This window comes from Callionymus lyra, chromosome 5, assembly GCF_982586985.1.
Source record: "Callionymus lyra chromosome 5, fCalLyr1.hap1.1, whole genome shotgun sequence".
Classification (NCBI taxonomy): Eukaryota; Metazoa; Chordata; class Actinopteri; order Syngnathiformes; family Callionymidae; genus Callionymus; species Callionymus lyra.
The window spans coordinates 11,121,684-11,149,050 of NC_141822.1; the positions used below are offsets into that span (position 1 = coordinate 11,121,684).

Here is a 27,367-nt window from a genome sequence, read left to right on the forward strand (position 1 = left end):
AAGATCCGAAAAATTGTAAAGTAAAATAATCTCCCCGTATTTTAAGTTACCATCATTATTATTATTATAACTCATTAAAAATCAACACAATAACTGCAACAATAAAGATTAACGGCAGACACAACAATAATTCAGAGAGGAACCCCTGGAAAATGAAATATGAAAACTAGTCATTCAAATATAACATTTATTAGATTAGTATATGACTTTAAGATACAACAATAAACATGATCGTGGGCAAAAACAATGCAACTACACAATGCAAATATTAAATGAGCATCTGTATATGAAGAATAATATGTTTAAGTGGACAGTGTGAAACAAAGCTATCATTCAACTTCATTGATTTATGTGTTCATTTTCTCCAATTAAAAACATGACAGTAATTATAAGGTTTGGATTTCGCTTACATTCACGTTGAAACTTCATAGAAACCAACATATTATAATTTATATCTTAACATCTTTGTTTAAAAGTCTGTTGACAGTGGTCAGTGAAACACTGTTCACTCCTCAAAGCAGTGCTTCATGGGTATTCTCTCTTCTTTTGTTGTTCACTTCCTCCTGCAGCGGTAACAGCAGGCCGGGCATCTGCCACCCGTCTCGTCTGCCCCCGTGTCCTCCTTGACCACGTATGGAGGTGGAGCCGAGCTGGACACGGCGTAGGGGTTCCCATCCTTCAGAGCCACGGGGTTCCCGATCACGGTGGAGTCGTCCTGAGAGTGTAGTTTGGCTCGAGGAATGACGACCTGACCGTAGGGATTCTCCAGAGACACGTTGATGTTTGACGACATGGTTGGAAATTTCAGGGGGGGACGCTTGACTCCGGCAATGTCAGTTGGCCTTCCAATGGAAAGAAGGCCTGAAAAAAGACAGAGAATGAGACTTTTCAGTTACAAAGATTTGATGATTTATTCATCGCTACACAGGCATTTGTTGTGTGTTCCCCAGACGCGGCATTCCCGAGACTTCCATTAGTGGGTGGAGGAGTTCCAAAGCGGTGACTGGACCAACACCACAGGAAGTAGCACGTCTTTGTCAATTGCCTTTTGTGGTTTAGGTCAGTGTGGCTGAAAAAGCTGGCCGGACAAGAAAGTAATGATGTTCTATGGATCATTTATGGATCCTGCTGATGCTACCCAAGGTTCTAAAACTGATAACATGCACAGTTACAGGTGTTCAGAGAGACTCAGGTGTGCAAGCTCAGCACAAATGGAAAGAGCAGGTCCAGGTATTCGGAGAAGAAAAAAAATGTAAGACTAGTGACAGCAGACAGCAGGTGGGTGACATGAGAGGAAGGCGGAGATGGTAAATATTAAGGGTTAGACCACATGATAGATGGAAAGATGAGAGGAAGTGGACACCTGACGGCTGGGTAACATCAACAAATATATTGTTGTGGACCGAGCAGGTGAAATCTAGACAGACTAAAGAAGCTGTTCTTTTTTTAACACAATCCAACGTCTCATCTAAACTAGAAAACAAGGGTCCATCAAAGAACTACTCACCCGATCCCTCGTCTTGAATTAGTAGCAAAGAGAAGGAACATTTGTGTCGTCAGACGCCGCTGGTTCCACGCACTGAGGATCGACAGAAACTTTAAAGAATGTGTCAGAGAAGCTGAAGCTCACTCGACTGCTCAGACCAGTCTGACCAGCAGACACTCCCTGCTCTCCGTTCATCACCCCCACCCCACCTACCTGTTTATAACTATTGTTAACCCCTCATTGGCCAACCTGTCACCATATTCAAGTGTTGACTCTCCCATTTCAAACCAATGCCAGTCCTCAGAGGTTTTTACCGTCAATGGAGTTATAGGACCGCCCAAAACACACGGCTTCACCTGCAGACGTGCGTACTGTGTGTACGCAGACTTCCCAGTACAATAACTCCTGAACAAAGCGCTTGGGATTATGTAGGGCATGATGATGAAAACACACTTTTCTCAACCTATAGAGTTGAGAAAATTAGTGTAAAAGTGACTTTGTTCGAGTTAGAAGACGAGTCTCACTCAAAACCATCACAAATAAGTAGGATTTTAGTTCAGGAATGTTTAAAGTGAATAATAAAATTCCAGGACAAAAAGTTTGTTATTAAATAAGTAAATATTAAAAAGGAAAAAAAAAATCTATAATTTCAGAGTAAGTAAGTAAGTAAGAGCTCTTTTTTTTGGTCATGGGAACTATACATTAAAAACTCTCATCAATGTTGTCCTAAATACAGGTACACAACCACACACTATTTTACAATTCCACAGACAATCAATCTAAACTTTAAATTTAGACACAAAGCTGAACAGGCGACTGAATAATCTCAACGATGTAAAAGTAGCACAAAATATACAGTTGGACACTCACACAGGGACGATCTTAGAAATGTGTATATAATAAAAACAATTTAAATGTTTCCCTTTTAGACATTTTTATTTGTGCAGGCTTTTGGAACTCCTGTGTTGTTCTCAGTTTTATCTTGCCCTTTAAAGTATATACTTTATTGAATATTGTTTAAGCGCTTTGTAACCCTGGTCTGGAAAAGCGCTGTACAAATTAAAATTACTTACTTACTTATCCTTGATTTTCTGGAACCCCTGAGTTGTCCTCAGTGTTAACTTTACCTTTAGAGTATATACTTTATTGAATATTGTTTTGATTGTTCAGGCGCATTGTGACCCTGGTCTGGAAAAGCGCTATACAAATAAAAATACTTACTTACTTACTTTTCCTTGATTTTCTGGAACTCCTGAGTGGTTCTCAGCGTTATCTTGACCTTTAAAGTATATACTTTATTGAATATTGTTTTGATTGTTTAAGCGAATTGTAACCCTGGTCTGGAAAAGCGCTATATAAACAAAAATTACTTTACTTTTTTTCTGTATGTATTTAAATATCTGTCAATTAAGAAATGTTGTTTTCCGGACAAAGCAGTGGCACCTGACGACCGCATGGGGGCGACATCCTCCCACTACATTCTGGGAATGTAGCTAATATAAGCGTGGATTGTAAACGAAGTGATAACGAGAAATATTTCGTCTTCGGTAAGTTTATCGCGGTGTACTTGTCATGTATCGAGGTTCAAATCCCGAGAGATCCCGGTGGAGGAGCACCAGGACAATACAACGAAACGCCCCGCTTCTCCCTCTTTTCCGTTTCCCGCGGAAGCCCCTCCCTGTTAGCACGTTAGCACGTTAGCTAGTGGGCGGACGAGCCTGGAAGAAAGTGGAGAAAGTGAGGAAAAAGTCCGGACGATGACCGCCGCCGAGGACGCCAAGACGCTTCGGTGACCGGACAGCGAGTCCCGCGTCCCTGCAACAACTGCTCTGCCGGTGCGTCGGTAGGTGAGGCGGCGGGTCTGAGTCTCTCCTCCGCCGCCGCTGCCTCTTCTTACTCGGCTGCATATTTGTGGAGCTTCAGTCAGGAGTCCGTTTCCTCCGCGACTCTGGTCCGCGTCTAAGTCCTGATCCCGGTGTTAGTTTAGCTTAATCCACACTCTCTGGTGTGTGTTTTTTTATAAGGTTTAATCGGCGTGTTTTTTTTCATGTCTCGGTGTTTGTCAACAAATTGATGTTTTTTGTGTGTTTTTATTATGTGAGACCAGCAAACTCTTACCAAACGGATCTGGTCCTCTCAGGTGGGTTTGGTTCGGACCCTCTCGGTTAGAACTGACTAACCAGCTTGACCGACATACATGGGATTTTTGGGTGTTTTTGGGAGTGGGTGGGTCCCCCCGACGACAACCCACCCACCAGGGGCTGAGCGGACTTGAACCCAGAATCATCAGGTACCACCGGGTCCAGAGGGTTTTGGTACCTGAAGGTGATTGACAAGTAAATGTTTTAAACATGAACAAGTTTGATTCTTTGTTGACTTAAGGAGATTGACTTGTGGCAGAAGTTACTATTGTAGAATTAAAACTTAAATAATAAAAGAGTTGATTGAAAATGAAGGGTTTGGTTCAGACACACTAGTAAAGATCACAAAGTACACTTCATGATGGAGGTCTGATGTAGTACTAGTGTAGTGTAGTGTGATACATCATATATGTGTTGTACAGTTTGTTTTTTGATGGGATAAGTGACCTGTTTGGTTTTGATCCTCGCAAGACAAGAAAAAACGGATGTTGGTGTTGTGGCCCTTTGGCTTCGGTGCCATCAGAATATTCAATAGTTTAATTTGAAATGTAGGATTTTTTAATTGACATTTTGCCATTGTTTTTATATCTTTGTCGACGTTTATTTATTTTATTTAATTTTTCATTAACTTTGTTGTTGTTTTTTTCATTTTTATATATATATATATATATATATATATCATTAATTCAATTGTTTCTATCTTGGAACTTGACAGTCTAATTCAAATAATTAAAAAATAAAATAAATCATTAAAACCTTTATTGCCAAATTCCTATCTCGTAAACACAATACAGGGATTTGTTGTGGTGGCAGTACAGAATATACTGAGGATCACATGACATAGTTTGTGTGTCACATGATTGGCTGTAAAGTTCGATCAAGTAGCTCAGTATTCTTTTGGTATTGTTTAAAATTCCGATGATACTGATAAACCTTCAAATCGGATTTCGAAGTTGAAGTCAACCAGTGACATCTGGCTGTATTCACTGGTTGACTGTCGTTGACTTGTAGCTTTGCTGTTCCTCCTGGAAGAACCAAGATTGTTGTTTTGAACCCTGAGGAGAAGCTACAGCTCCGTCCATTAAGCGCTGAGTGAAGAACATTTTGGAATATCTGTGGTTCAGACCAGAACGACCCTTTATGAGGTCAGAGGAGAACAATGACAGTTTCTGACATTCAACTAACATCTGTTTGTTGTTTCCATCTTTTTAATCACTTTTTGAACTGTTAAAATATATATTAAAGACCCTTTCCATTAGTGTTCTCTTCACAATGATTAACGGTCATATTTAAATCATATATGAAACGGATAACGTTAATCTTATTTTTCTGTCATAATTAAGGTTTTGTTCATTGTTCTCTGAAATGTTTTTTAAGTGTAAGAATCCTGGTGTAAAATCTGTAAAACCAAACATTAAATCATAAAAGAAAATGTATTCTTATATATTTATAACATCATTACGTAATTACATTTGTAGATTTTTACTTCTTAGTACCATGTTTATTTTTAAGCGACAATATGTCACATTATTGATGTTTTAAAAAAAAGTTTATTCTTTAAGGATGGTTTAATGTTGAACAGTAATAATAATTTGAACTCTATAGCTTGTATTTGAACGATGCTCTTTGTCTGGAGGGTCACATGACCTCCGAACAGCTTTACAGTAGTTTGTCAGAACCCGTGTCAGTATATGAAGTACTGAAGGAGTTTTTTTTCTTTACTTGGCATGAAGTGAATCCAACAAAACAAGAGCTTTTATGTTGTTTTGAAAATAAGAAAGAAAACTGCCAACGGCGATGCTGATCATTCATTGACACTAGAGGGAGCCAGAACCCTTTTTTTTTTAATAAACTTAAGATTAATATATATTTTTCTTTTTCTTTCGGCGTGATGCAGCCTCACAACAGTCTAATGTAACCACATTTCATTATTTACACTGCTTTGTTTCTGAGGGCCAGCTTTGACAGCACTATAATAGTAAATAACTTAAATAATAGAAAACTTTGTAATGATTTGACTTTTTTTTTAATAAAATTGAATTTAAGTATATCCTACACGTGTTTGCATATTAACTTTGCGAGGGTTAAGTCTATTTCTAACTTAAAATCACTTTGAGTGGAAAACAATTGTGCGTTTCAGTCTCTTTATCTCACTCCCTCTCAGTGAACTCTTCGCTGCCACTCTGTACTTTTAGCTTTTTATCGATGACTAGATGATCATTTAGGAAACTTCTCTGTTTTGTGACTCACATCTTTGTCTGCAGAAAACCATGAGATCCTTCCTGGCTCGTCTTTAGATTCTCTGATCCAGGATGGGGTTTGGTCGGGATCTGAAGAACTCCCACGAGGGCTTGTTGAAGCTGCAGGACTGGGAGCTGAAGGTGGGCGACAAAAACACTCATAATAATAATCTGACAGATTATTTATCGTGTTGTGTGTCAGTAATATAAGCGTCTTATGTTGTCGTCCTCAGCTGCTGGAGACGATGAAGCGGTTCATGACTCTGCGAGTGAAGAGCGATAAAGAGTACTCGTCTCTCCTGCTCAACATGACTCAGCAGATGGAGAAACAGGAAGCTGCCGACTACGCCAGCACCGTCAGCAAGGTGAGCCGCGTCGGGTTCTAGGGGTAAGGAGGTCAGAGTCTCACCGTCCAGACCTCTCGTCGTATCAGTCCTGGTCACAGGTGGTGAGGCAGACGGAAGTCCTGGGCCGGGTCATGAGGAGTCACGCCGACAACCTCAACTCCGGTCCCCTGCATCGGTTGGCGGCTCTGATCCGTGACAAGCAGCAGGTGAAGAAGACCTACCAGAGTCTGCACCAGCAGCTGGAGAGTCACACGCATAAGGTACGCAAACACCTGTTCTCCACTTTATTTACTTTTAAACAACAGCAGTGGATACAAGATGCTGCACAAGAACATACAAATATCACTAAAATAAGAACCGTTAAAAACACTAAGATAGTATAATACCAGATAAAACAAGTAAAAGGCACTAAGATCAACCACTAAGTCTCATAATGTGTTAAAAGCCAGGGAATAAAAGTGTGTTTTAAGTCGAGATTTAAATTTAGTTATATCCTGTAGCGTCCACAACTACAGCTGATGGAAGTACATCAATATTTAATAGTTGAATTGAACACTTCAAATAATGAAACTTATTATCAAAGTGTTGTTTTTGACCTGTTTTATTTTTTTTGTTCAAATATAATAAAATAATTTAATTACAAATGTCTATATTGAAAGTTTGAATTTGTATTTTTATAATAGTTATTTTTCAAAATGAAATAAAATAAATAAGTAAATGTAGAGTTTAATGTTCGTATTTCAATCATTTGAAAAAAAGATTCTAAATTCCAACGTTCTTTTTAAATTCAATATAAACGTGTTGATATAATAATTCCTGTAATGATGATTGGCTGAAAGTTGAATAATGTAGCTCAGTACTCTTTCTGAATTGTCTGTTGGCACGATTACAGTAACATTTTTATATTCAATTAAAAAGGCTAAGAATTAAAATGATCTCATTTATACAAAATATTTTTCATAATGAATTCAAACAACAATTAAAAACAAACTCAAATTTGTTTCTGTTGACATCATTTTTACTCTTTTCTGTACAAACGTTGACATCATTAGTCTGCTCTTTAAAATATATATATATATATATATATATATATATATATAAAATCACTGACATCTTGACAGTCACAATATCAACATGAATATGAATCTTCTTTGATTTTGAGATAATCATCAGGCTCATATAAAGGTCTTGACCTTGAGGTTGACACATCTGACCTCGGATGATCAAGATATAACCTACAGTAGCGTAAAGACTCTACAGTAGGATTTTTGGGGTTCACCACATATACTACCACCAACGCCAAACGTGTGGGTCTCCCCCAGATAAATGAGTGATGTCGTGTTCGTTCGTCCTCTCTGTCGACAGGTGACCCGCAGCGACATCGACAAACTTAAGTCAACGTACCGGCAACTGAGTAGAGACTCCAACACTGCCAAGGAGAAATATCGTGACGCCATGACCAAAGGTTTGTGTGCGAGCACGTGTGTGTTTGTGTGTGTGTGTGTGTTTCTCCTGAGGCGGCACTACTTGACCGACTGTTGCGTCCATCAAAGGTCGGGAGGCGGAGCGCGCACACGAGCGCTACGACAAGGCCACGGCGAAGCTTCACAATCTCCACAACCAGTACGTCCTGGCCGTGTGCGGCGCCCGCAACCAGCAGGACCAGTACCAGAGGCACACGGCGCCGGCTCTGCTCGACGGCCTCCAGAGGATGCAGGAGGACATGACGCTGGCACTGTGAGTCACTGTGTGCGTGTGTGTGTGTGTGTGTGTGCGTGTGCGCGTGCGCGTGCACGTGTGTGTGTGCACGTGTGTGTGTGAACGACGGTTGTGAGTCGGGTCACACAATATTGCAGGTCTAGTATAAGGCGAGTATATCAGTGCCTTTAGAATATTGAATGGTTGAAGTTAACGTTTCTAATGTTGAAACTTGTTGAAGCACTTATGTTTATTGAAAGATTGGATTTGTATATATATTTTTAATTTAAATCGAATATCTTGTTTAAATTAATACATTTTTTACACATATTTTGATATTCGTAGTCTAAGACTTACAACAAAAAGGTTAAAATCCAATATTTTCTTATTCGTAGCCTTTTAAAGAGGATGTAGAAATGTTGATATGAAACAGCCCCTGTGATTGGCTGAAAGTTCGATCAAGTAACTCTTTAGTAGGTATTGTCTGCTGTTTTTTTTTATTATACATAAATTAATTATTATACAAACATTTTTATAATACTTTTAAAATGCTAAAAACATTAATGAAAATATTGAATTAAAATGTTTAGTTTTTACTAGTTCAACCTTTCAATATATAAACAATGAAATTAAATTATTAAGGAAAATGCCTTAAAAACTAAATTTCTATTTAAATATTAAACGTTTCAACATTTTAAATGATACATTCAATGTTTGATGCTGATTTACTTCCACACATGACGAGCATCAACAGACCAATGAAACCGGTGCATGAGTGAGTCCTTCAGACAGTCCTGAGGTCCACAGACATTTGTGTTTGTGTTCCAACATGTGGTCTTTAAACCATCAGGAGGACGATCCTGGAGGAGTACTGTGAGATCAGCAGTCTCGTGACCGAGGACATGCTCAAAGTCCATCAGGAGTTCTCGGCGGCGGTCCAGCAGATCGACCCACTCGCCGAGTACCAGCACTTCATCGAGGCCTTCAGGTCAGGCTCCGTGTGTGTGTGTGTGTGCGCGTGTGTGTGTGTGTGTGTCAGTCCCGCTGACGTGTGTGTGTGTCCACAGGTCTCCAGAGTCACCAGAAGCCACGGTGGAGTTCGACACGACTCTCCTGGAGGACACGGAGAACCTTCCGGCGAATGAGATTCTGTGGAACACGCTGACGGCTGACAGCCTGCAGGCCATGTGAGGAACTGCGGCACGTGTGCGACGGAACCATCCCAGAATTAACGGTGACTTCTGCTGCAGGTTGTCGGCGGCGACAGACGAGTTGGCCCTGACTCAGCAGAACTTACAGACCAAGGAGGCTCTGGCCAGTGAACTGGACACCAAGATCCAGATGAGTCAGATGAACACGGACAGGAAGAGCGAGTGAGTCCCATGTCGTCCCTCTCTGGACCCTGTGGTTCTGGGTCTCAGCTCCTGTCTCCTCTGGTCCTCAGCTGTGTCCTGCTGCTCAGTCAGAAACTGTCTCTCCTGGAGCTCCACCAGACGGTCCAGTCTCTCCAGGCGTCCGAGGCCCGTCTGTCCTCCCAGAAGTCCTTGCTGGACACGAAGCTAGCCGTCGCCGCGTCGCCGCCTCCTCCCCCGCCTCCCCCCACACTTCCGTACGAGGACGACGCCCGATCTGTGGGCTCCACGGTAACCATGAGGACCTCAGGACGTAAGTCTGTGGTCCTGGTGGCTCATATGACCTTTGTTTACAGGACAAGTCCAAAGAGAAGAGCTCCCGCTTTGACACGCTGCGTCACTCGCTGGCTGGGATGATCCGGTCGCCCAAGAGTGTGCTGGGCTCGTCCTCGTCATCCGTGAGACTTCTTCCTTTCTTTCTCTCTTCTGTGATGTTCATGTATGTGCATGTACGCGTGAGGCACTGTTTAGGGCGTGTGAGGCACAGTTTAGGGCGTGTGAGGCACAGTTTAGGGCGTGTGAGGCACTGTTTAGGGCGTGTGAGGCACTGTTTAGGGCGTGTGAGGCACAGTTTAGGGCGCGTGAGGCACAGTTTAGGGCGTGTGAGGTACAGTTTAGGGCGTGTGAGGCACTGTTTAGGGCGTGTGAGGCACTGTTTAGGGCGTGTGAGGCACTGTTTAGGGCGTGTGAGGCACAGTTTAGGGCGTGTGAGGCACTTTTTAGGGTGTGTGAGGCACAATTTAGGGCGTGTGAGGCACTGTTTAGGGCGTGTGAGGCACAGTTTAGGGCGTGTGAGGCACAGTTTAGGGCGTGTGAGGCACAGTTTAGGGCATGTGAGGCACTTTTTAGGGTGTGTGAGGCACAATTTAGGGCGTGTGAAGCACAGTTTAGGGCGTGTGAGGCACTGTTTAGGGCGTGTGAGGCACTGTTTAGGGCGTGTGAGGCACTGTTTAGGGCGTGTGAGGCACTGTTTAGGGCATGTGAGGCACAGTTTAGGGCGTGTGAGGCACTGTTTAGGGTGTGTGAGGCACAATTTAGGGCGTGTGAGGCACTTTTTAGGGTGTGTGAGGCACAATTTAGGGCGTGTGAGGCACAGTTTAGGGCGTGTGAGGCACTTTTTAGGGTGTGTGAGGCACAATTTAGGGCGTGTGAGGCACAATTTAGGGCGTGTGAGGCACAGTTTAGGGCGTGTGAGGCACAATTTAGGGCGTGTGAGGCACTTTTTAGGGTGTGTGAGGCACAATTTAGGGCGTGTGAGGCACAGTCTAGGGCGTGTGAGGCACAATTTAGGGCGTGTGAGGCACTTTTTAGGGCGTGTGAGGCACAGTTTAGGGCGTGTGAGGCACAGTTTAGGGCGTGTGAGGCACAATTTAGGGCGTGTGAGGCACTTTTTAGGGTGTGTGAGGCACAATTTAGGGCGTGTGAGGCACAGTTTAGGGCGTGTGAGGCACTTTTTAGGGTGTGTGAGGCACAATTTAGGGCGTGTGAGGCACTGTTTAGGGCGTGTGAGGCACAGTTTAGGGCGTGTGAGGCACAGTTTAGGGCGTGTGAGGCACTGTTTAGGGCGTGTGAGGCACAGTTTAGGGCGTGTGAAGCACAGTTTAGGGCGTGTGAGGCACAGTTTAGGGCGTGTGAGGCACAGTTTAGGGCGTGTGAGGCACAGTTTAGGGCGTGTGAGGCACAATTTAGGGCGTGTGAGGCACTTTTTAGGGTGTGTGAGGCACAATTTAGGGCGTGTGAGGCACAGTTTAGGGCGTGTGAGGCACTTTTTAGGGTGTGTGAGGCACAATTTAGGGCGTGTGAGGCACTGTTTAGGGCGTGTGAGGCACAGTTTAGGGCGTGTGAGGCACTGTTTAGGGCGTGTGAGGCACAGTTTAGGGCGTGTGAGGCACTGTTTAGGGCGTGTGAGGCACAGTTTAGGGCGTGTGAAGCACAGTTTAGGGCATGTGAGGCACTTTTTAGGGTGTGTGAGGCACAATTTAGGGCGTGTGAAGCACAGTTTAGGGCGTGTGAGGCACTGTTTAGGGCGTGTGAGGCACAGTTTAGGGCGTGTGAAGCACAGTTTAGGGCGTGTGAGGCACTGTTTAGGGCGTGTGAGGCACAGTTTAGGGCGTGTGAGGCACAGTTTAGGGCGTGTGAGGCACAGTTTAGGGCGTGTGAGGCACAGTTTAGGGCGTGTGAGGCACTGTTTAGGGCGTGTGAGGCACAGTTTAGGGCGTGTGAGGCACAGTTTAGGGCGTGTGAGGCACTGTTTAGGGCGTGTGAGGCACAGGTCGGGGTGTGTGTGGAACTTATCGTATATGTTTTTGTGACAATGGAAAACTTCTTGAGGGTTGAATTCTTTGTCTCCTGCAGCAGTTCTTTGATGTGATACCGTCATCAGAGCGCCCCCTAGCAGAGCAGGAGTGGTACCACGGTGCGATTCCCCGCACGGAGGCTCAGGAGTTGCTACGGCAACAAGGAGAGTTTCTGGTGCGGGAGAGTCACGGGAAGCCCGGCGAGTACGTGCTGTCAGTGTTCTCTGATGAGCAGCGGCGCCACTTCATCATCCAGTACGCAGATGTAAGGAACAGAGTCACTGACGTCTCCACAGTTTACCTTCAACCAACGACTTCCTTCTTTGCAGAGTCAGTACCGGTTCGAAGGGACGGGGTTCGGAACCATCCCACAGCTCATCGAGCATCACTTCTCCACCAAACAAGTCATCACCAAGAAGTCTGGAGTCGTTCTGCTCAACCCAGTCATCAAGGTAGTGACACAACGCTTTGTTACAAACTGTCACAACGGTCTGTTTTGAAAATGTGTAATTGAACCTGAGCCTCAGTCTTGCAAAGTGAGTTACAATACACATCCTAAAATTGAGTAACAACATTCACGTTTTCAAATTGAGATTCATTTTTTCAACAAAGTACACATTTACAAATGTATGTATGTTATGTATTTGTTAATAAATATACAATTTTTTAAAGTGAGTTACATATTTGTTTACAAATATACACATTTTCAAAGTTAGTAATTTACAAATATAGACATTTTCAAAGTGAGTTACATATTTGTTTACGAATATAGACATTTTCAAAGTTAGTTAAGTATTTGTTTACAAATATACACATTTTCAAATTGAGTTAAGTATTTATTTTCAAATATAGACATTTTCAAAGTTGTTTATTTACAAATATAGACATTTTCAAAAGGAGTTACATATTTGTTTTCAAATATAGACATTTTCAAAGTTGTTTATTTACAAATATAGACATTTTCAAAAGGAGTTACATATTTGTTTACAAAAATACACATTTTTAAGGTAAGTTAAGTATTTGTTTACAAATATACTCATTTTCAAAGTGAGTTACATAATTTATAAAAAGATATACACATATTCAAATTAAGAAATGTATTAGTTTACAAATATACACATATTCAATTTGAGGTAAAGATATTTACACATATACAAACCTTGGACAAATTAAGGACGGTTTTGCATCAAAGTGGCGTAAAAGGCGTAAAAGTTTTAACTGGACTCTTTCTTCAGGACAAAAAGTGGATCCTGAACCACGAGGACGTGGTCCTGGGCGAGCTCCTGGGAAAGGTGCCGTCACCTCCTGTCACTCTGGGTCCACATGTGGCAGGTTTTTCAACAAGTGTGTGTCTCTCAGGGGAACTTTGGCGAAGTGTTCAAAGGAACTCTGCTGAGGGACAAGACTCCTCTCGCCGTCAAGACCTGCAAAGAAGATTTGCCGCCGGAGCTGAAGATCCGCTTCCTGTCAGAGGCGCGGTGAGTGACAGCTCGTCAGACACCTCCAGACGTTCATGATCATGTGACTGGGATGTGTTCAGGATCCTGAAGCAGTACGACCATCCCAACATCGTGAAACTCATCGGGGTGTGTACACAAAGACAGCCCATCTACATCGTCATGGAGCTCGTTCCTGGTAGGCGGCGCCCTCTTTTGTCTGGGTCTCTGTTGCCATGGTGACATAAATTCTTTCAGGTGGAGACTTCCTGTCCTTCCTGAGGAAAAAGAAAGATGAACTGAAGTTGAAGCAGCTGGTTCGCTTCTCTGTGGACGCTGCTGCCGGGATGGCGTACCTGGAGAGTAAAAACTGCATCCACAGGTACTTTGTTCAAAGTTGAACTTAAATAACCTTCTTTTACTTTGTTCCTCTTGAATCATCACCTCCGTCAGAAGCTTGTTCCGCCAGTGTTTATCTTTCTGTTAGCGATTAAACGAGCTCGGCAGCTCAGCAGACACTTTGTCTCCAACCTTTTTTTCTATAAGATTCTAGAGAAACAGATGATGTGAGGCGTCAGAGCTGGACTTCCATCCGTGTTCCTGAGATTGATCTGCAAAACACTGTTTCTTTTTTGTTAATCTAATTCACATTGTTTTAATTTACATACACGTTATATTTTAAGCGTTAATATATATATATTTTTTTACATCCACATTAATGTTTTATCAACTTAACTTAAGTGATTTTTTTTTTTTTTTTACCTAAGTTATTATTTTTATTTACATGAATGTTAATATTTTAACTACAACTTAGTTATTTTTATTTCCAAAAAGTTAATATTTTTATTTACCCGCTTGTGAATGTTTTCAATTATGTATGAGTTTGTTTTTATTGACATAAAATGTAATGTTTTTATTTTCATAATTTATTTATATGAATGTTAATATTTTAACTATAACTGAGTTTTTTTTGTTTGTTTTTTTTAAAGTATATATTTATTTACATTCTCTTTAATGTTTTAATTTACATTAAAGTTTATATATATATACATATATAGAGTTATAGAGTTTTCTCCCACAACTCTAGGAAATATAAAATAAAGCATTGTGTTGCTGTAATTTGGTAGTTTCATGTAGGTGTACAGATGTTTTGTCACTCAGTACCTGAAGGGCAAACATTAGACTTAATATACTTATTGTCACATGACCAGGATTTACTTTACTTAAGTTTTACTTGTTACTTCTTTTCTTTTGTCTTGCGTGATAAATGCTCGTTGACGACATTTATTCATAGTTTCTGTTGACACAAACAAACACTGTCACAGAGCAGGTTTGTTACCCAGAGACTCTTTGAACCTCCAAACCTCGTGTCTGCAGAGACCTCGCTGCAAGAAACTGTTTGGTCGCCGACTCTAACGTCCTCAAGATCAGCGACTTCGGGATGAGTCGGCAGGAAGACGACGGCGTCTACTCCTCGTCTGGACTCAAGCAGATCCCCATCAAGTGGACCGCTCCAGAGGCACTAAACTATGGTACCGAAACCTGGCCCCTCCACCTGTCCCGTGCCCCCCTCTGACCCGCCTCTGATCGGACGTTTCAGGTCGCTACAGTTCGGAGAGCGACGTCTGGAGTTACGGGATTCTGCTGTGGGAGACGTTCAGCTTAGGGGTGTGTCCGTACCCCGGGATGACCAATCAGCAGGCCAGAGAGCAGGTGGAGAAAGGTGAGGCTCCCCTGGTCAGACCTGCTGTGACCCTCGAGCTAACAACCCCGTCCTCTGTCGCCCAGGCTACAGGATGTCGTGCCCGCAGCGCTGCCCCGACGACGTGTACAAGGTGATGCAACACTGCTGGCAGTACAGCCCGGAAGACCGACCCAAGTTCTCGGAGCTTCAGCGAGAGCTCGCCGCCATCAAGAAGAAGTGACATCACTCTGCAGGTGTCAGATGATCCATTCCAGGTGCTAAGTGGCGACTACAACGTAGACATTTGCGTGTATTTATTTTTTATTCTCTACAAACTGACATGTATCACTACAGCCGAGCCCACCAGCACGTCAGAGCGCCATCTGCTGATTGTAAATAAAAACATTTGTTTTTGCTGCTTTCACACTAAAACTGTCATTTTGGAAAAAATATATAAACGACTGAAAATTCAAATTAAATTTTAACATTTGACGTGTTTGTGGGGATTCTTTTTCAAGTCTTTGCTGGACTGTTTCTGATGATCCAGTGATCGTCAGCTGGTGCAGTCGTGTGCCTTTCCAGGAATGATTGACATGGTCCTCGTGGACGGGACTAGAACTGCAGGCTCCCGAACAGCGTGGGCAGCGTGGAGGGTTTGGGCTGAGGTTTGTATCCGATCCGTTCGTTCACCAGCTCCGTCTTCGACACGGCCGAGGTGGACGCTCCGGGCTGGATCACGTCCACGGCGATGACGGACGCTCCGGACTCAGTCTCCTCGCACTGGCGCCGTCGAGCCTGGAGACGGGACAGACGTGAGGCGGGAGAAGAATGTTTTTTGTACGGACGGGTTCAAGTCAAACCTCCAGTTCCTTTTTGACGCTCTCGAACTCTTCAATGTCGTCGATCTTCAGTTCCAGGCGTGTTGGTTTGCGTCTCAACATTTTCTGTCTGCGGAGAGAAGTTTAAAGTAGTTGCGAAAACAGCAACTGGCCTCATATGATCGATTAAATTATCACGCTGCTAATAGGGGTCTAACAAAATCGCAGCGATGACTGAGGACTAGAGGATACAGTCAACTCCAGCAGTTTTTAAGGCTGATGTTTGGACATATTTTTAAATTTTCAAAACAAATGAAAGCAGTTACGACTTTGTAAAGAGTCATGTGGTCTCGCTCAGAGTCCAGTTAAACCACCATGAACCCTATAGCAAACAACTAGACTGTTAAAGATGAGTGTGGACTAGGAACACTTAAAACTGAAGTCCAAACCTAGACCACCTCATCTGTAGATCTCTCCATCTGCTAACTGCCTCTTTGCTGTGTTGACTTGGAGTCTTTTCATCTCACTGAATAAATCTAATCAATGTTGTTGGAATAAGTGGCAACTTAACTTCTGATGATTGTTCTTTTAAGTTAAGTTTTCAGCTTTTCTGCACTTTAGGAAGTCATCAGAATCCCAAACAATACTTCAAAGATCTTATATACAAATAGTTTGGTAGTGATGTGTCCTGTTCTTGATGTTTATCTTATCTCTCATAATATGAGACAGTGCAACATTAACTTGTACTCTTTTTTTTCGATCGTCAGGTTAAATACTTGTAATAGTTAAAAGAGCTTCGATACAACAATAATAATCGATGCTAAACCTTTATAGATCCCAACACAAGGAAACCAGCAACACAATGTGGACCAAGACAAAAACTGCGCAGAAGCTGTTTTCGAATAAAAATTTGTTTTTGAGAAAGAAGTGAGAAAAGTAATAATTTAAAGAAGTCAAAACGAACCTCGTCGCCCCGCCGATGCGTTCTTCCTCTGTGAAGCGATATGGTGTAGCGAACAATACGCTTGTCGCATGAGCGCCACCTGCCGCTGTGGAATGAAATCCACCAGTTTGTTATTTTCCCTTGAAACGAATAAAAATAAATAGTAAGCTTTTGTTATTCTGCAAAGAAAAAAAAAACGATGTATGACTTTTAATCCGAATATTTATATATATCTATGAATATTCTGTACATTTTGTGAAGCTGACCCATGTTACCACTTCCACGAAGAAGAAGCCGTGACCCGGAAGTGTTTGTTTACATCCGGATTTCGTTTTTCCTGCACGTACCGCGCTGATTCGAGTGTTTAATTCTGATTCTGTTATTCAGGTGAGTTTACATTTGATTCCGATTACACAACCTTTATAAAAGCGCATCTTTCCCCACTTCATAGTTGCAAACGTTTCGCTCCTTGTTCTCTTTCACCACTTCTTCATCTCGTGCCTTCGTTTTCTTGTGTAAACCTTAATGTTAGTCACGTTGTTTTTTCCCCTTTTGCCTTTAACTTGGTTGTTTTGAAAACTTCCACAGGAAGGTTTAGTCACGAAACTAAATACCGAATAAGCGAGTCAACTTATAAAGCTATTTGCGAGGAAAAACGAGCTCTGTGGCCGAATGTCCGACAAACACACAAATAGTTTTAGGAAAGTCAAATACATTCGTTCAGAAATGTTCAATATTTGGTACTTGGCTCGTTGCATTTAACGTTTTTGTTTCTGTATGCGCCCTGACTTATACTCAACATCACCATTCAAAAGAAAAAAGTTCGAACCTGATTCCTGAAAGAACAGACAAAGACGCATGTTTATTTACAGTTATAACTCGTTTATAACTCACGGTGTAGATGTGCCTCTTATCTGACTATAGTTTTTTATTTGGACAGTTTTGTAATAAAAATATTTTCTTCCCCTGGTGATGGTTCCAAGTAATATCAGTCTGATGAGGATAATAATGCATTTATTCTTCCTAATGGGGGGAAATTTTGTGTTTTCATCCTTTATGTGGCCTCATGGTTCTGATATTCATTCATCTCGAAATGTGGTTGTGTTCTGCTTCTCTACTTGCTCAGGTCAAAGTTCAGGTCTAGGGATGTCTGACGACGAGGAAGCGATATCTCTCCCTAAAAGGAGCCGCGTGTTCTATGGAAGTCTGGAGGAAAAAGAGCGGGAGCGTCTGAAGCTCGAGGCGGCTGGTGGCGCCGCTCCCGGTAACGAAGCTGTGAAGGCGGGAATCGATGCAGGAAACATCAACATCTCCTCAGGTGGGTCACAAGGTCAAAGGGTGTCGATACCAGAAGGGATCCCTTATGTTCCCCTTGACCCGGCACAGGAGAGACTCTGGAGATTGAGGAGCGTGTCAGTGAGAGACAGCAGGAGGCGCTAGCAGAGTTTGAGCGGAGGCGGCGTGCCCGACAGATCACGGTCTCCACGGATGACGTCGAGGTTAAAGGGGGGCTCAGGGCCCTCGGCGAACCCATCACATTGTTTGGAGAGGGTCCGGCTGACAGGAGAGAGAGGTGAGTGTCAGTATGATGATGACGAGGGGTTTATGAAAAGGTCGAGCCTATCTATATTCATCAACACTATTGTTTGTTTTTTTTCTTCTAATTATGCTTAATTGATATCATGGTTAATTTAAGGTTTATATTTCAATACTGTATAAAATATTAAGTTTTTTTTTAAATTTAAATTAACATGCAAATCGTCACATTTGGTCATTTTTGTGTTGCAATTAAACCTCCGGCCACTAGATGGCATACGCCATGTCGTTTTCTGCAACTATAAGAACAATAAAATCCCAGCGATGACTGAGGGCGAGAGGATACAGTCGACTCAAGCAGCTTTAAAAGCTAATGTTTGCACATATTTTGGTTTCAAAACAAATGAAAGCAGTTACGACTTTGACTCGTCCTCAGACTGCGAAACATCCTGACGCTGGTCGGACCTGACGCCCTAAAGAAGTCCAGGAAGGACGAGAAGGTCAAGAAGAATCAGGACGAGGTTTGTGAACGTGGGGTGATCCATGATCTCTCACAACGACCAAGACATCAGTTCTCCGTGTTTGTGTTTTTCAGTTTTTACAGACGTGGTACCACGAAGGCTCCACCGCCCTGAGAGACGCGCGGTTCTGGTTGGCCCGATACTCCCTGCCCAGGTGAGCAGCTCGTGAGCGTAAGAGACCCGCGGTCGGCTGATGTTCTTTGTCCTGCAGGGCCATGAAGCGACTGGACGAGGCCCGCGCCCAGAAGGAAGTGACCGACTCGTCGCGGACCGTCCGACAGCAGGAACTCCACAAGAACCTGAGGGTGAGAACCGCTTGTTTGGTTCTCTGACGAGGGCATCGTTTAACTCGTCCCCGACATCCTGCAGAACCTCAACAACTTCTGCAGCCAGATCGGAGACGATCGACCCATCAGCTTCTGCCACTTCAGTCCCGACTCCAGCATGCTGGTGACGGGGTCTTGGTATGAAGCTCCGCCCTCTTCCTGTCTGTGCTGCCCTTGCTAACGTCCTTCCGCCCCCACAGGAGCGGCCTCTGCAAAATATGGTCCGTGCCCGACTGTAGCCTCGTACGCACTCTGAGAGGTGGGTGGGGTTGAGTGATGGTTGTTCTGTTTCTTTGACTCCTCCGCCTGACACCCGGTCCCGACTTGCAGGGCACAACACCAACGTGGGCGCCGTCATGTTCCGCCCACAGGCCGGCGTCTCGCTGAGCAGCAGCGACGTCAGTCTGGCGTCCTGCGCCGCCGACGGAAGCGTCAAACTGTGGAACCTGGAAAGGTACGGTTGGGGGGTGAGGGTTCAGAGGTCATGTTAATGTTTTTGTGTGAGTAAATACATACTTGAATATTACAATATTTTTTCATGATATTTAACAGCAGTGTATCAATATTAATATATATATATATATATATATATATATATATATATATATATTGGCTTTCAAATCATATTTTATTTTTATTGTAGTTTTTACATTGTTAAATATCAATTAAGTGTTAATAAAATTAATTATTTTATTATTATTAATTCATTATTTATTTACTTTTAAAATGAATTATTCAAAGCATTTGTTCATTTTTGTGTTCCAATTGAATTTTGGGCCACTAGATGGCAGCATTCACTACATCCTATGCAGCTAAGGCGACCATAAAATCCTGCAAGATCATGGCGATCTACGAGAGGATACAGTTGGCTTTTAAAGGAAATATTTTGGTTTGAAAACAAATTAAATCAGTGACGACTTCGTCAAGAGTCATGTGGTCTGTGAATTCTGCAACAACAAATACTCGACAATACTACATCCTTGTTACCACAGTATCACAATATATTGCAATATATCACATAGTTGTAGATGAAAACACACACCTTAACTTTCATGTTGTTGCCATAGCGACGAGCCCGTGGCCGACATCGAGGGCCACAATGAGAGAGTGTCCAGGGTCTGCTGGCATCCGTCCGGAAGGTTCCTGGCCACCACCTGGTAAGTTTGCGTCCTAATAAAAGATGGTGTTCACGGTGAGGGGTCAAAGTTAACCGTCTTGTGTTGCAGCTACGACCGCTCATGGAGGCTGTGGGACCTGCAGGTCCGGGAGGAGATTCTGCATCAGGAGGGCCACAGCAAACAAGTCCATGACATCCACTTCCACCCTGACGGAGCGCTGTCGGCGACCGGGTACGCCTCGCTTCAGAGACTGTGTTGTTGCTTACTCTTAGCATTTATGCTAACACTACTGTTTTCTTCATTGTCATGTCTTCCGTGTCCACCAGGGGTCTGGATGCTTTCGGGAGGGTGTGGGACCTCCGGACCGGGCGCTGCATCATCTTCCTGGAGGGACACTTGAGCGAGATCTACAGCGTGAACTTCTCTCCGAACGGGTTCCACATCGCGACGGGAAGCGGAGACAATACCTGCAAACTGTGGGACCTGAGGAACAGGAAGTGCATCTACACGATTCCCTCTCATCAGAACCTGGTCTCCTCCGTTAGATTCCAACGTGAGGTTCAATTCTGTGAAGACATGTTTGATGCGTGTCCTGGTCTCACCTGCATGTGTGTGTGTGTGTGTGTGTGTGTGTGTGTGTGTGTGTGTGTGTGCGCAGCCACAGAAGGCAGCTTCCTGCTGACCGGAGCGTACGACAGCACAGCCAAGGTGTGGACTCACCCGGGCTGGACGCCACTGAAGACGCTCGCCGGACACGAGGGCAAGGTGCGTGAAGGAAGGAATATTGAGTTGTTGGATTTAACATCAAAAACTTTGAATCTTTTAATTTAAATGTTGTTTTTTTAGCATCACATTTTTTTGATTAATTAGATATTTTCTTAAACATTAAATAGTTTAAACACTTTTTCACAACACACAAGTTTGAATTTTCGAAATGTTGAATCCAACATTGAATATTGTGATACTTCTATAGTGATGCAGTACACTGATAATACTTCTATAGTGATGCAGTACACTGATAATACTTCTATAGTGATGCAGTACACTCACATACTTCTATAGTGATTCAGTACTTCATCTGACATACTTTTATAGTGATGTAGTACACTGATAATACATCTATAGTGATTCAGTACTTCTATAGTGATGTAGTACACTGATAATACTTGTATAGAGATGCAGTTCAGTGATAATACTTCTATAGTGTTGTAGTACACTGATAATACTTCTATAGTGATGTAGTACACTGATAATACTTCTATAGTGTTGTAGTACACTGATAATATTTCTATAGTGACGTAGTACTGACATACTTCTATAGTGATGTAGTACACTGATAATACTTCTATAGTGCTGTAGTACACTGACATACTTGTATAGTGATGCAGTACACTGATAATACTTGTATAGTGTTGTAGTACACTGATAATACTTGTATGGTGTTGTAGTACATTGATAATACTTGTAGAGATGTAGTACACTGATAATACTTGTATAGTGTTTCTGTACACTGACATTCTTCTATAGTGATGTAGTACACTAATAATACTTCTATAGTGATGTAGTACACTGATAATACTTGTATAGAGATGCAGTACACTGATAATACTTCTATAGAGATGCAGTACACTGATAATACTTGTATAGAGATGCAGTACACTGATAATACTTCTATAGTGTTGTAGTACACATAAAGGTTGAGTTTAATGAGCTGTTGTGTCTGCAGGTGATGGGTGTGGACATCTCACCTGACGGGAAGCTCATCGCCACCTGTTCGTACGACAGAACCTTCAAGCTCTGGCTGTCAGAGTGATGATGATGATGATGATGATGTCACAGATGGACTATGATGTCACCGTCTACACACTTTTAGTTGATTTTTACCAAAATAAACTTTTTACAGAACGTTGAATGTTTTGTCGTTACTGTTGAAACTTCTTCACCATTGAAGCACTTCTTACTTTCATGATTGTTCAACATGTTGTCTGAGGCCATGGTGCTCAGTCTGAAGATCCTGAGTCATGTATCTGTCTGTAGTGCTGAAGAAAGAGCTGAGCCAAAAGACAACTCTCCATTGACTAGCGATGTGAGTAGATGTTTATTTAACAGCACTGAATTGACATTTAAAAATATTTTATTGTTATGTTAAAGTGTATAAACATTATTTTCAATTAACTATTGGCAGCTTTTTCTCAATTTTGTGTAGCAATTGAACTTCCCGCCGCTAGTTAGTATCAGTCATTACGTCCTCTGCAGCCATGACTGAGGACTAGAGGATACAGTTAGATATCAGCTCAGTCATTCAGGAGAGACTCAGCGTAGAGCCTCCAAACACCTTCACTGCTGAAAACACTCCACCAAATGACAACGAATGACGTCAGTGACTTGCTTCTAAATATATTTTATTGGCCGATGATGTCACAGGAAGATAACTGACGTCACGCCGCAAATGACGCCCCTGTCCTTCAAAATAAGACTCTGCAACAGTTCCCTTCAGTCCTTGACGTCACTCGCGCGCTGCTCCTTGTAGACCACCAGACCTTTGCTGACCAGGTCAGGGACCTCCACGGCGAGCCAGGGTCCGAGGCCCAGAGCCATCAGGTGAGCGAGTCCGAAACGCGGCGCATTTCGGGCCCAAAGAGGGGCGAAGTGTTCCGTCAAGCAGATCTTGCCTCCGCGGTACATCTTGGCGGTCTTCCCGTCCAGCTCCGGGACCGCCACTTCCGGCGCGGTGTCCGGATACGTCACCGGGATGTCAAACTCCAACCGGAACTCGTATCGTAAGAGTTCGTGGATGTACCAGCAGGTTCCTGTCCACCGGGTCCCGTCGGCGTTGGACTCGAGTCGGAACCAGTCGTTGTCTGCCACCTTGTTCTGCTCGACGAACTGGATCAGAACCTGGTACTCCTCCTTCAGTCTCTGCGGCCACAGCGCGCGCTCCCGCGGCCCCGCGTGTGTTTTGAGCAGAGGGATCTGCGCGACTGTGCGGCGCGTGTTCTCATCCGCCATCTGGACCCGCTGATGACGTCCTGTCTTCTGTTTTTAGAGTGACGACTTCCGCTATGATACGTCAACAAGCCCTGGTGACGTTTCCGGTTATACTTTCAAAATAAAAGCAAGAAATTGACGCCCCCTGAAGGATTTCCATCGACAGGTCGATGGTGTGTGTTTTTCTATTATGAGGTATATAGGTTCTATTGAATAATTGAATTCAAAAACTCTTGGGACGCTAAAGGTATTAATAATAATAGTATTATCATCATCATCATCAATTTAATAATTTCCATATTAAAAGGTTTCTTCTTTTTTTTTTAAATTATTTAAATTATAAAAAAAAAGAAAATTCTAAATAAATACACATTGTACACATACATCCGGATATTCTAATTACAATCATAAAAAATAATTATTTTTTTAATTCGCGGTATTTTAATTTCATTATCGTCTGGTGGCACTATTATATTGAATATGTCATATTGAATTACATAGTAATATATTACATTTAGATTTGTTTGTAATTATTTGATTCAGACTCTGTGTGTAAATAAAATCATACATTTAAAAAAAAAGCTTTAATGAATAATTCGAAAAAAAAATACAATTTCAATATATACGTTCTTGAATTCCATTATTTGCCAAAAAAATATTTAAAAGGAAATATATATATATATATATGTCTATTAAAAGTTTCAACATTTGAAATGGGATATTAAACCGTTCTGATGGCCCTGATATTATACAAATATTTCATTTTCCTTCTCTTAAAAATTGTGTATTTTAGTTTCATCAAAAATATATACAAAAAATCTGAGACCTGATGGACTAGGTTTGAATTTCAATATATATTTATTGAATTATCTTAGTTTTGATACAATACATGGTGATACCTTAAATTATTTATTAAAAATACATTTCAGTTGGTTGTTTTTTTTACTTAATGGTGTAATAAATACATTTTTGTGATAAAAAGTGTGTTTCTAACAGTTATTTTTGATGTTTGACATGTTGACAAATACACACTTTCATCAATAGAACTTCTATGTTCTTCCCATGATTACTATGTGCCCCGCCCACTGCATGCCCTTTCTCTCCCCCCTCAATGGTCCTACCCTCTAGCGGGGCAACAGACACAGCAGCAGAGCCAGTTGGACACGAATGGACAGCAATTTCTGTAGCGCTGGAATCGAGGCTCAGCCAGACCTCCATGTGACCATCCATCTTCAGTCGCTTCCTTTTCCAACCACTTGGTGTTCCTCTCCGCCTCCCCTCCAAACACCGACGGATGCATGGAGGTGATTGTCTGCTGAGATTTGACGCCCAGGAACGAGGCCAGGTCCAGGTCCAGACAAGCTGCGCCTCCTTTGGGCCGAGGCGTGTTTTGTCTGCACTGAGGACATGTGATCCACACCTGAGAGGAGCCACAGACGAGACAAGAAGAAGCAGGAGGAAGTAGAGAGCACGAATCATCATCTATATGGTCTTTACTTGTTTTGACATGACGTCATGTCATGTATCTTGACACGGGTCATGTCATGTTGGGAGGTGCCATGTCAATGGAATGTTGTGATACATAATGTTATGTTTTGTTATGTCAAGTATGTTGTGACATGTCATGTAGTGTTGAGAGATGTACAGTTGTGTCATGTATATTGTGAAGTGTTTTGTTATGTTGCGACATGTCATGTATGTTGTTACGCGTCATTTCATATTGTGTCATCCCATGTATGTTGTGACGTGTTCAGTCATCTTGTGATGTGGCCATGTCGTGTTGTGACAGGTTCCCTTTCATGACATGATGTTTCCCGTCGTAACATGATGTTTCCTGTTGTTACATGATGTCTCATCTTGTGACGTGTCCATGTCTTGTCGAGACATGAGTTCCCCATTGTAACTTGTGTCCTGTAGGGAGATGATTCGTCCTATCGTGACATGATGTGTCCAGTCGTGACATGATGTGTCCAGTCGTGACATGATGAGTCATCTTGTGTCGTGTCGTGTTGTGACATGATGTGTCCAGTCGTGACATGATGTGTCCTATCGTGACATGATGTGACCTGTCCTGACATGATGTGTCCTGTCTTGACATGATGTGTCCTGTCGTGACATGATGTTTCCTATAGTGACATGATGTGACCTGTCCTGACATGATGTGTCCTGTCTTGACATGATGTGTCCTGTCGTGACATGATGTGTCCTGTCCTGACATGATGTGTCCAGTCGTGACATGATGTGTCCAGTCGTGACATGATGAGTCATCTTGTGTCGTGTCGTGTTGTGACATGATGTGACCTGTCCTGACATGATGTGTCCTGTCGTGACATGATGTTTCCTATAGTGACATGATGTGACCTGTCCTGACATGATGTGTCCTGTCTTGACATGATGTGTCCTGTCGTGACATGATGTTTCCTATAGTGACATGATGTGACCTGTCCTGACATGATGTGTCCTGTCTTGACATGATGTGTCCTATCGTGACATGATGTGTCCTGTCGTGACATGATGTGTCCTGTCCTGACATGATGTGTCCTGTCGTGACATGATGTGTCCTATCGTGACATGATGTGTCCTGTCGTGACATGATGTGTCCTGTCCTGACATGATGTGTCCTATCGTGACATGATGTGTCCTGTCGTGACATGATGTGTCCTGTCCTGACATGATGTGTCCAGTCGTGACATGATGAGTCATCTTGTGTCGTGTTGTGACATGATGTGTCCAGTCGTGACATGATGTTTCCTATAGTGACATGATGTGTCCTGTCCTGACATGATGTGTCCAGTCGTGACATGATGAGTCATCTTGTGTCGTGTTGTGACATGATGTGTCCTATCGTGACATGATGGGTCCTGTCGTGAAATTATGTTTCCTGTCGTGACATGATGTGTCCTGTCGTGACATGATGTTTCCTATAATGACATGATGTGACCTATCGTGACATGATGTTTCCTGATGCCATCAGTCACCTGTTCGTTGATGACGGCGTCGAGTCTCTTCAGACATGCCTGGCAAAAGGCGTGACCACAGTGTAGTCTCCGTGGTAACCGTGCTGTTAAGTCATAGCTGCTAAAGCACACGATGCAGACCAGGTCCTGTCTCCTTGATGACATCATCATCTGCATGGAAACTGAAGATGCAGGAGGCTCCTCTGCACCTCTGTCGATGCTCTTCACCTGCAGTCAATCACAATGAGCCGCACAGCTTGAAAGAACATAAGCTGATCTCACTTATTTTAAATTGTCGCAACCAATATTAAACATTTTTTAAGGGCGAGGAAGTGAGAAACCTGCTGACGACCAGGTTCAGAAGATACAGGTCCATCATTAGACATGTCTATTCTATCTCATCTTCTCCTGTACCCTCAGCTGCTCCCCCCTCTATCTTGCTTTTCCCAACTCTTTCTTTGACCTTCTCCAGTCATCATCTTCCTCACTCTTCCTCATTATTTGTCGTTCTTCCGCCCTCTCTTCATCCTTTTCCCTTCCTTCCTTCTTCTCTTTCTTTGTGGTCTAAGCTAGTCTCCATGACCTTAACTCTCCATCGTCTCCAGGTTCTCATGCACTAGAGTGTGTGTGTTAAAACACTATCGAGGCAACAGGTGTGTGTCAACCTTACCTGTTGTGACATCACTTCCTCCTTTTGGCTCGTTTTCTTAGCGTTTAGTTTACTCCGAACTTCACATATGGTTTGAGAGGCGAAGATCCTCATCAATGATTCAGTGACTCGTCAATAATGAATCCCTGTGTGTGTGAGTGTGTAAAAGTGTGTGTGTATGCCATGTGTGTGTGTGTCACATTTCAATGTTACTTCTAATTCTGATCGCAGCTGTGAGTGCAGACACTCAGGTGAATGGAAACCTTCTTACGTCCAAATAAAACCAGACACTCAATACAACATGATTACGATTCTATCCTGGAAATGTCATTGAAATACATCCACATGTAGGCAAACTCCACCACTGACACACACTTTATCATTGAAAGTTAGAAATGAGAATTAATCTACTTCATTTTTCAACATCAGTAGATCACAAGTTATTTTTAATTATTGTTGTTGAATGTACATTTATAAGACACATATATGTGTTGCCTTTGAGTATAAATTCATAGATTAGTTTTATTTATTTTTGTCAAGTTTATAAAATAATATCTATGCATAGTTACCAAGTGTACATTCAAAAGTTATTATTTTAATTATTGTTTTGCACTTTATGCTTCTGCTCGGTGCCTCCGGTCGCCTGGAATTTCAACTTGACCCCGGGTGTCAGAGCAGACCCCTCAGTGCCCATTCATAAAACTTGTCTTAAAACCCACCTTCATAGAATTAAAAAAAAAATATGAGACTCTTTAGTTGTTCTTAGTGCC

The 27,367-nt window shown here is 42.6% G+C and overlaps 6 protein-coding genes across 7 annotated transcripts; 2 read left to right on the plus strand and 4 right to left on the minus strand.

Moving 5' to 3' along the window:
- Nucleotides 1–173: 173 nt before the first annotated feature.
- On the minus strand, nucleotides 174–1,661 carry LOC148079284 (uncharacterized). The gene is made up of 2 exons (XM_087790780.1): nucleotides 1,508–1,661; nucleotides 174–861 (listed from the first exon to the last, which is right to left on the minus strand). Exon 2 carries the CDS (start codon nucleotides 791–793, stop codon nucleotides 554–556), a length of 240 nt encoding a protein of 79 aa, XP_087646906.1. The 5' UTR covers nucleotides 794–861; nucleotides 1,508–1,661; the 3' UTR covers nucleotides 174–553.
- Nucleotides 1,662–3,143: 1,482 nt separating this feature from the next.
- Nucleotides 3,144–15,233, plus strand: fer (fer (fps/fes related) tyrosine kinase). Of its 2 annotated transcripts, none has more exons than XM_087790781.1 (20): nucleotides 3,144–3,321; nucleotides 5,892–6,008; nucleotides 6,101–6,232; nucleotides 6,301–6,474; nucleotides 7,580–7,679; nucleotides 7,768–7,951; nucleotides 8,763–8,900; nucleotides 8,980–9,099; nucleotides 9,163–9,285; nucleotides 9,357–9,555; nucleotides 9,621–9,722; nucleotides 11,680–11,886; nucleotides 11,951–12,073; nucleotides 12,857–12,913; nucleotides 12,981–13,099; nucleotides 13,162–13,256; nucleotides 13,316–13,439; nucleotides 14,435–14,589; nucleotides 14,658–14,780; nucleotides 14,846–15,233. In XM_087790781.1, exons 2-20 carry the CDS (start codon nucleotides 5,940–5,942, stop codon nucleotides 14,980–14,982), a joined length of 2,481 nt encoding a protein of 826 aa, XP_087646907.1. In that variant the 5' UTR covers nucleotides 3,144–3,321; nucleotides 5,892–5,939; the 3' UTR covers nucleotides 14,983–15,233. The 2 variants fall into 2 exon arrangements, with proteins under 2 accessions (XP_087646907.1, XP_087646908.1); XM_087790782.1 differs by having other exon boundaries at nucleotides 11,683–11,886.
- cdc26 (cell division cycle 26 homolog) lies at nucleotides 15,045–16,558 on the minus strand. The gene is made up of 3 exons (XM_087790783.1): nucleotides 16,524–16,558; nucleotides 15,602–15,689; nucleotides 15,045–15,536 (listed from the first exon to the last, which is right to left on the minus strand). Exons 2-3 carry the CDS (start codon nucleotides 15,680–15,682, stop codon nucleotides 15,354–15,356), a joined length of 264 nt encoding a protein of 87 aa, XP_087646909.1. The 5' UTR covers nucleotides 15,683–15,689; nucleotides 16,524–16,558; the 3' UTR covers nucleotides 15,045–15,353.
- Nucleotides 16,559–16,811: 253 nt separating this feature from the next.
- Nucleotides 16,812–21,906, plus strand: prpf4 (pre-mRNA splicing tri-snRNP complex factor PRPF4). The gene is made up of 14 exons (XM_087792446.1): nucleotides 16,812–16,889; nucleotides 17,629–17,820; nucleotides 17,889–18,075; nucleotides 18,475–18,559; nucleotides 18,634–18,713; nucleotides 18,771–18,864; nucleotides 18,929–19,023; nucleotides 19,086–19,144; nucleotides 19,216–19,339; nucleotides 19,953–20,042; nucleotides 20,112–20,234; nucleotides 20,330–20,556; nucleotides 20,662–20,768; nucleotides 21,730–21,906. The coding sequence occupies exons 2-14, from the start codon at nucleotides 17,649–17,651 to the stop codon at nucleotides 21,814–21,816; spliced, it is 1,530 nt and encodes a 509-aa protein (XP_087648572.1). The 5' UTR covers nucleotides 16,812–16,889; nucleotides 17,629–17,648; the 3' UTR covers nucleotides 21,817–21,906.
- A 167-nt stretch (nucleotides 21,907–22,073) lies between these two features.
- ufc1 (ubiquitin-fold modifier conjugating enzyme 1) lies at nucleotides 22,074–23,056 on the minus strand. The gene has a single exon (XM_087792447.1). The coding sequence runs from the start codon at nucleotides 23,010–23,012 to the stop codon at nucleotides 22,497–22,499; it is 516 nt and encodes a 171-aa protein (XP_087648573.1). The 5' UTR covers nucleotides 23,013–23,056; the 3' UTR covers nucleotides 22,074–22,496.
- A 1,052-nt stretch (nucleotides 23,057–24,108) lies between these two features.
- rnf224 (ring finger protein 224) lies at nucleotides 24,109–26,161 on the minus strand. Its single transcript, XM_087792683.1, has 2 exons — nucleotides 25,970–26,161; nucleotides 24,109–24,411 (listed from the first exon to the last, which is right to left on the minus strand). Exons 1-2 carry the CDS (start codon nucleotides 26,123–26,125, stop codon nucleotides 24,109–24,111), a joined length of 459 nt encoding a protein of 152 aa, XP_087648809.1. The 5' UTR covers nucleotides 26,126–26,161.
- Nucleotides 26,162–27,367: the final 1,206 nt, after the last annotated feature.

Excerpts from the sequence above, each read along its gene's own strand:
- LOC148079284 (XM_087790780.1), bottom strand. The coding sequence starts at position 793 with ATGTCGTCAAACATCAACGTGTCTCTGGAGAATCCCTACGGTCAGGTC.
- fer (XM_087790781.1), top strand. The coding sequence starts at position 5,940 with ATGGGGTTTGGTCGGGATCTGAAGAACTCCCACGAGGGCTTGTTGAAG. Across the intron at positions 7,680-7,767 it reads TCGTGACGCCATGACCAAAG|GTCGGGAGGCGGAGCGCGCA; the intron begins GTTTGTGTGCGA and ends CGTCCATCAAAG. Across the intron at positions 12,914-12,980 it reads TGGGCGAGCTCCTGGGAAAG|GGGAACTTTGGCGAAGTGTT; the intron begins GTGCCGTCACCT and ends TGTGTCTCTCAG.
- cdc26 (XM_087790783.1), bottom strand. The coding sequence starts at position 15,682 with ATGTTGAGACGCAAACCAACACGCCTGGAACTGAAGATCGACGACATT. Across the intron at positions 15,537-15,601 it reads GCGTCAAAAAGGAACTGGAG|GCTCGACGGCGCCAGTGCGA; the intron begins GTTTGACTTGAA and ends TCCCGTCTCCAG.
- prpf4 (XM_087792446.1), top strand. The coding sequence starts at position 17,649 with ATGTCTGACGACGAGGAAGCGATATCTCTCCCTAAAAGGAGCCGCGTG. Across the intron at positions 18,076-18,474 it reads CCGGCTGACAGGAGAGAGAG|ACTGCGAAACATCCTGACGC; the intron begins GTGAGTGTCAGT and ends ACTCGTCCTCAG. Across the intron at positions 18,714-18,770 it reads GCCCGATACTCCCTGCCCAG|GGCCATGAAGCGACTGGACG; the intron begins GTGAGCAGCTCG and ends TTTGTCCTGCAG.
- ufc1 (XM_087792447.1), bottom strand. The coding sequence starts at position 23,012 with ATGGCGGATGAGAACACGCGCCGCACAGTCGCGCAGATCCCTCTGCTC.
- rnf224 (XM_087792683.1), bottom strand. The coding sequence starts at position 26,125 with ATGCAGATGATGATGTCATCAAGGAGACAGGACCTGGTCTGCATCGTG. Across the intron at positions 24,412-25,969 it reads ACGCCGTCATCAACGAACAG|GTGTGGATCACATGTCCTCA; the intron begins GTGACTGATGGC and ends GGCTCCTCTCAG.